The 7217-nt window shown below is 35.6% G+C and overlaps 1 protein-coding gene across 1 annotated transcript; it reads right to left on the bottom strand.

Annotated features, from left to right (window-relative positions):
* Positions 1-650: 650 nt before the first annotated feature.
* LOC118357224 (elongation factor 1-alpha 1-like) lies at positions 651-2060 on the bottom strand. The gene has a single exon (XM_035728697.1). The coding sequence runs from the start codon at positions 2037-2039 to the stop codon at positions 651-653; it is 1389 nt and encodes a 462-aa protein (XP_035584590.1). The 5' UTR covers positions 2040-2060.
* Between the last annotated feature and the right edge of the window lie 5157 nt (positions 2061-7217).

The raw sequence follows: 7217 nt of genomic DNA, 5'->3' as shown, positions 1-7217 counted from the left end.
ATTGTTTTGCCTTTTTACAATCTTACCAGAAATGTATAAATGATTTGCATTTCCTCACATCTCACAAAACTTTGATATTTTCTGACATAATAGCTTATGTCAATCTGATGATTGTATTGTATTGAATTGATGAAATTGTATTTCATCATTACTTAAATTTATATTCCCATGATTTTAAGCATATTTTCATATGTTTATTTTGTATTCAGTTTCTGTCCTGTCCCTTTACTTTTTTTTTTTTTAAGGGCTTAAGATCTCCTGGTTTCACATATTCAATTTTATTATTATTTTTTTAAATTTTATTTTATTATGTTATATTAGTCACCCTATAGTACATCATTAGTTTTTTTTTTTTTCTCTCATTAAACTTTTGTTTTAATGGGTCTCAAAATTCTGTGACAGATTTTTGGTCAAGTTGTTTCCATTAAAAAGTACTGATTTTAAAAACTAATAACTTAAAACTGCCACACACACACAAAAAAAACATGGTCCACAAAACATTCTCCTTTCCTTCTGAAGGTTTTACGATGCATTGTTATCATTAACCAGTCTTTTACTATTAAACTTAAATGGCCAACTGACACAAACAGTTCTGAGACCGTTCTTCTACCACTGATTAAGACTGGGGTGGCAGGTATTGGGGATAATATTCATTTAGCCTTCTGAGCTTTCTGGGCAGACTTGGTGACCTTGCCAGCTCCAGCTGCCTTCTTGTCCACTGCTTTGATGACACCCACAGCAACCGTCTGTCTCATGTCACGAACAGCAAAACGGCCCAGAGGAGGATAGTCAGAGAAGCTCTCAACACACATAGGCTTGCCAGGAACCATATCAACAATGGCAGCATCACCAGATTTCAAGAACTTGGGACCATCTTCCAGCTTTTTTCCAGATCGACGATCTATTTTCTCCTTCAGCTCAGCAAACTTGCAAGCAATGTGAGCCGTGTGACAATCCAGCACAGGTGCATATCCAGCACTGATTTGGCCTGGATGGTTCAGGATAATCACCTGAGCTGTGAAGCCAGTTGCTTCCATTGGTGGGTCATTTTTGCTGTCACCAGCCACATTGCCACGACGAACATCTTTGACAGATACGTTCTTGACATTGAAGCCCACATTGTCCCCAGGAAGAGCCTCACTCAAAGCTTCATGGTGCATTTCAACAGACTTTACTTCAGTTGTAACATTGACTGGAGCAAAGGTGACCACCATCCCAGGTTTAAGAACACCAGTCTCAACTCGGCCCACAGGGACAGTACCAATACCACCAATTTTGTAGACGTCCTGGAGAGGCAGACGCAAGGGCTTGTCAGTTGGACGAGTTGGTGGCAGGATGCAATCCAGAGCTTCAAGCAGTGTGGTTCCACTGGCATTCCCATCTTTACGGGTTACTTTCCATCCCTTGAACCAAGGCACGTTAGCACTTGGCTCCAGCATGTTGTCACCATTCCAACCAGAAATTGGCACAAATGCTACTGTGTCGGGGTTGTAGCCAATTTTCTTAATGTAGGTGCTGACTTCCTTAACGATTTCCTCGTATCTCTTCTGGCTATAGGGTGGCTCAGTGGAATCCATCTTGTTAACACCAACAATTAGTTGTTTTACACCCAGTGTGTAAGCCAGAAGGGCATGCTCACGGGTCTGCCCATTCTTGGAGATACCGGCTTCAAATTCACCAACACCAGCAGCAACAATCAGGACAGCACAGTCAGCCTGAGATGTGCCTGTAATCATGTTTTTGATAAAGTCTCTGTGTCCTGGGGCATCAATGATGGTCACGTAATACTTGCTGGTCTCGAATTTCCACAGGGAGATATCAATGGTGATACCACGTTCACGTTCAGCTTTCAGTTTATCCAAGACCCAGGCATACTTGAAGGAGCCCTTTCCCATCTCAGCAGCCTCCTTCTCAAATTTTTCAATAGTTCTTTTGTCGATCCCACCACATTTGTAGATCAGATGACCAGTAGTGGTATACTTGCCCGAATCTACGTGTCCAATGACGACGATGTTGATGTGAGTCTTTTCCTTTCTCATTTTGGTTTAGGTTGAGCGGTGGTTTTCACGACACTGTGTTCTGGCGGCAAACCCGTTGCGAAAAAGCCATCATTAGTTTTTGATGTAGTGTGTCTCTTCATTTTTTCATATAAATTTTTGGATTTACTTGTTAGTTTCCATAAAAAAAATGCTGTGGATTGAAACTGCATTAATTTTATAGATTAATTTTGGGAGAAACTGTCATATTTTTATTATTCATGATTGCTATTCATAAACATTTTATAGCACTTATTTAAGACTTTTACATGCCTTTGAATAATATTTTACTATATTCTCTAAATGTTGTACCTCATTTATTAGGTTTATTCTCAGCAAACTTAAGGGTTTTGTACCTTTGTAGATGTTATCTTTTAAAAAATATATTTTTCTGTTTGTTGCTCAAGTATATTGACCACTATTGATTTTATATACTGAGCTCATGTCAGAAAAACTTGCTAATGTCTTTTATTCACTGAAATTATCTGCAAATTTTCACAATAATTTTTTTTTTTTGTTTTTGACAAATAGGGACAGTTTTCTTCTTTTCCAAATGCTTCTTCTACTTCCTATTTTTTTATAACTCTTTTACCTTATTTAACTGGAAAGATCTTTCAATATAATGCTGACTAGCAATGTTTCTGAATTATAAGAGATTGCTTATCATGTTTTGATTGCTTATCATGTTTCAAAATTGAGTTTGTTATCTGCAGTGGATTTTGATAGATAACATTCATCAGGGAGAGAAGTTTCCTTCTAGTCCTAGTTTGCTAGTAGTTTTATTAAGTTATACATGTGTGATGAATTTTATCAAAATTGTTTACATCTGTTGAAATATTCATATGATGTTTTCCCCCTCCTTTAAAGTCACTGTGGTGAATTTACATTCGAAGCTGTAGAGAGCAAGATGGAGTCACTCATGTCCAGCAGGGGCTTGTGTCAAGCAATGACGCCAGCAGTTAAGCCCAGACCAGCACCAGCTGACCATACCCCAGAACTGATAACAAGCAGAAGCAGAGGAGGTCTGCAGGGGCCCAAGACTGATTAAGTCCCTTTAAAAAGAGGATTTTTGCAGCAAACTGTGACTTCTCCTCAGACACTGACCCTTCTATGTCTGACCACTTCAAAAAGGCAGCTGCCGCCAGAGGCTCTGCCCGATTGATCTCTGAACAGAACTGAGATCCTTCACTGCTTGATCATAACAAGCGGTGAGTGCCCAGGGCTGACCTGGACCGGACCGAGGCCTTATCTCAACTGTGCGCCCACCAGACTGACTTCGGGTTTGGCTCATTAACTTCCTCTTCCCTGTGTTATCATGTTTGTTGTGTAACTTGTCTTGTGTTCTGCTTTGTGTGCTGTTGCAAGAAGTCAAGTTAATCACGTGGTGAAATGTCACTCAGTTTGGAATCCTGAACCTCTTTTCTAATTATGTTAACCTTGGTTTATGACTGAATAAAGCCGACACTGTGGAAAGACACAACTCATGTCTATGCCTTCATAGGGTGCTCGTGACAGTAGCTGTTACAAAGTTAATCACCTTACATTCCCGGGTTAAATCGATTTCTTAACATGTTGCTAATTTTTTTTTTTTTTGCTAAGATTTTTATTTAGAATTTTCTATTTACTTCATAAGTAAGAGCCTCTTATATTTTTCTTTCTTTTAGTGTCCTTATCTAGTTTTATGTTAAAATTATACTCTCATCATAAAAAAATTTGAAGAACTTTCCCTTTCATCTTGTTCCTTTTAAGATCTTCCCTATTTCTTGGGTTTTCTGCAATTTCCCTACAGTGCATTTGTTGAATATTAATTCTTTTTTTTCCCTGCTTGTATTTTAGGAATCAGATTTTGTATCTTCTGTCAACTCTGGAAAATTCCAAGCCTTTCAAAAAAGTATCGCCTCTCCCTTTATCCTCTCTGTTCCCTTGATCTGGAATCATCTTTCTGTTGGACATTCTCATTCTATCCTCAACACCTCTTAACTTCTCTTTAGGAATTTCTATAATTTTATATCCCTGTTCACATTGTAGATAATTTGTTAGATTGATTTTCCAGCTTAGTAATCCTCTCTTTAGTTTTTATGCATTTAATCACTTTAAGAATACGGATTTTCCTGCAAAGTTTTGTTCTATTATCTCATATACTTGTGGGTAATAATGCTGTTGTTTATACCTTCTGCCTTTGACTAATTCTGTTTTCTTTTGGATTGTTTTTTGGTGGAAGTTATATCTCTATTCTTTTTTTAATCCTTTCATATTTTAATATACATACTTAATAAAATATAAAATTATCCAATATTTCTACTTTCCTTCCCCCAAACAGAAGAGTATCACATTATTTTCATTCTGATTATTCTTCCTCCTACCTCAAATGTTATTGTTGTCTAGGATTTAACTTCCACCAAATTCTCTCAAATTGAATATTATTATTACTCTTTATGATCAATGTTTGTTTAGATTTACTCACTTGTATATTCATTTTTCTTTCTGGTTTTAATTTCCTTCTTCCTGAAAGACATCCTTTAGACATTGTCTCTGTAAAAGCTATTGATGGTAATGATCATTTTTTTATTTGTCTGAAAATGTCTTTTATATTGCCTTCAACTTGGATAGTTTAGTTAGAAAATTCTATGTTGAATCTTATTAGCTGCAGTAGTTTGAAATTGTTATTCCCCTATCTTTTGCCTTCTATCAATACTACAGCAAATTGTATTCTCAGCTTATTTTTCTTCTTTTGAAGGCTGTGGTTAATCTCTAGATGCATTTACCATATTTCCTTTGTTAGTGGTATCCAAAAGTTTTCCTAACATGTTTCTAGGTGTGGATTTTGTTTTATTTGTCCTGCTTGAGATGTATAAGGTTGCTTGAAAGTAGAAATTCAGTTCTGGAAACTCCTAGCCATTATGTTTTGAATATTTCTTTTCTTCCATTCTGTCTACTCTCTCCTCCTGAACTCCCATTTTTTTCTTCCATATTTAAAAAATTCTCTTTCATATTTTCCATCACTTTGTAATTTCCTCAGTTTACAAGTCACTACTTTCCTATTTTGCTGCTCCTAATGCCTTAATTATTTAATTTTAAATAATACTCTTTTAAAATTTATTAATATTCCATTTCATTTTTGAAAAAATATAGCTGGCTTCATTTTTATAATGAGTTACTTTCTAATTTTTTTAAAAAATGTAAGCGTTTATTTTATATTCTATAGTTCATCATGTTTTTATCTGATGTTTTTGAGGATCTACTTCAGATGCCTATTACTTCTCTTGTGCTTGCTGCTGGTTAGTTTTTTCATATGTTCCCTAATTTTGCATTAGAAATTTATGTACAGAAGTAGATTGGTAGAGAGAATAGAAGCTTGGATTTTGGAGGATATTACAAGGATACCGTTTTCATCACCTGTTCTGTAGTCAAATGCAAAATTTTTCTTTTAAAACACATCTTTATAGGGGTGTCTGGCTGGCTCAGTCAGTAGAACATGCAACTCTTGATCTCAGGGTCATGAGTTCAAGCCCTTGATTGAGTGTGGAGCCTGCTTAAAAAACAAAAAAACCCCATATCTTTATGTTTGGCGTATGATTATGATAATTGAACTAATCATATAATTTGATGATTAATTTTTGGTTGGAAAATATCTTACAGAACATAATAGCAAATTATAATAGGAACATTAATGTAAACAGAAAATTGTTCATATCTCACATACTGTGATGACAGCTTTACAAGACTCACACATAATTATTTCCTGCCAAAATAGGAAGGCAGCCAAAACTATACTGTATAGTTATATACTATATAGGCAAATGTATACTATAGTCATAATATTAGGTATTTCCCCCTTTTCAGATCATATAATTCATGGATAAAGAGATCAGCCATTTTTTTAAGGTCTCAAAGCTCTCAAAATCCATTCTAATCTCTATTTATATTGACTCTCAGTAAAACCTCATGTGTCAAAAGCTGCCAGTTATTATACACCCTTTGGTTTTTAGCTGGGCACATTGTAGCCCAAATACAAATAGCATTTTCTACCCTGATTTACGTCTTGGTGTCATGATGTATCAGAATTCTTTTCAAGGGGGCACCTGGGAGGCTCAGTCGTTAAGTGTCTGCCTTCAGCTCAGGTCATGATCCTGGGGTCCTGGGATCGAGCCCCACATCAGGCTCCCTGCTCCACGGGAAGCCTGCTTCTCCCTCTCCTGCTCCCCCTGCTTGTGTTCCTTCTCTCACTGTGTCTCTCTGTCAGATAAGTAAATAAAATCTTAAAAAAAAAAAAGAATTATTTTCGAAGGAACAGAAGTGATGCGGTATGTGTAGTTTTCAGATACTGACCTTAAAGAAAGGGGCATGTACTTCCCTTCTGCTTCCTCTTTTGTTCTTGCTGGAACACAGATGTGCTCACAGAAGATCAAGTTTAAGGATATGGCCATGTTAAAAAATGAATTTTCAGTAAGGTGTAAGAAAATTTTGTGATTGTCATTGCTAGTCTGATAATACTAAAAACCTAGCTTAAGTCAATGTTTGAAATATAAACCATTTGACTGGTTTTGATGAAAATTTCAAGTGAATTACTTTTTCCATTTTATTAATTTATTCTTCCAGTAGAGATGCAATGCTACCACATTAAATAAATAGGAAATTACAGAGAAAAAAAATCACCCATAAAATTAACACCCTTTCATCCACATTTTGTGATTTTTCTTCTGGCCATTTTTTATAAACTTTATTTTTAAAAAAGATGTATAAACTAAATCACCAATGATAGAATATCTTGATTTTTTTCATTTACCATTATTAAGCTATATTTTTACATACTTCCACCTGGTGGTTAAAATCATTGCTCTAAGTGAATGCATGACAGTCCAAGGACATGTTTATTTATGTTTATTTAACTGGACATTTATGTTATTATGTTTATTATGTTTATTTCACTAGACATTTTATGTTGTTTCCAGGTTTTGCTGTGATAAATCTCATCTCATCTCTACTAAAGGTGTAGGTTTTGCAAAGTTTCCACTGGGTCTCCCTTTCCTTCTCTGTAAATGAGGATAATAATTGTGCTTAACCTCTGGAGTTCTAGAGAAGATTAGATGTACGCACGTATGCTTTGATATCTAGAGCAATCTGGGCACATGGTAAACATTCACAAAAGTATAGTTATTTTTATCATATTTTTTGTAGTGG

This window comes from Zalophus californianus, chromosome 7 (genome assembly GCF_009762305.2).
Source record: "Zalophus californianus isolate mZalCal1 chromosome 7, mZalCal1.pri.v2, whole genome shotgun sequence".
In the NCBI taxonomy this organism is placed as follows: domain Eukaryota; kingdom Metazoa; phylum Chordata; class Mammalia; order Carnivora; family Otariidae; genus Zalophus; species Zalophus californianus.
This window is presented reverse-complemented; position numbering and strand designations above follow the sequence as displayed.

Excerpts from the sequence above, each read along its gene's own strand:
- LOC118357224 (XM_035728697.1), bottom strand. The coding sequence starts at position 2,039 with ATGAGAAAGGAAAAGACTCACATCAACATCGTCGTCATTGGACACGTA.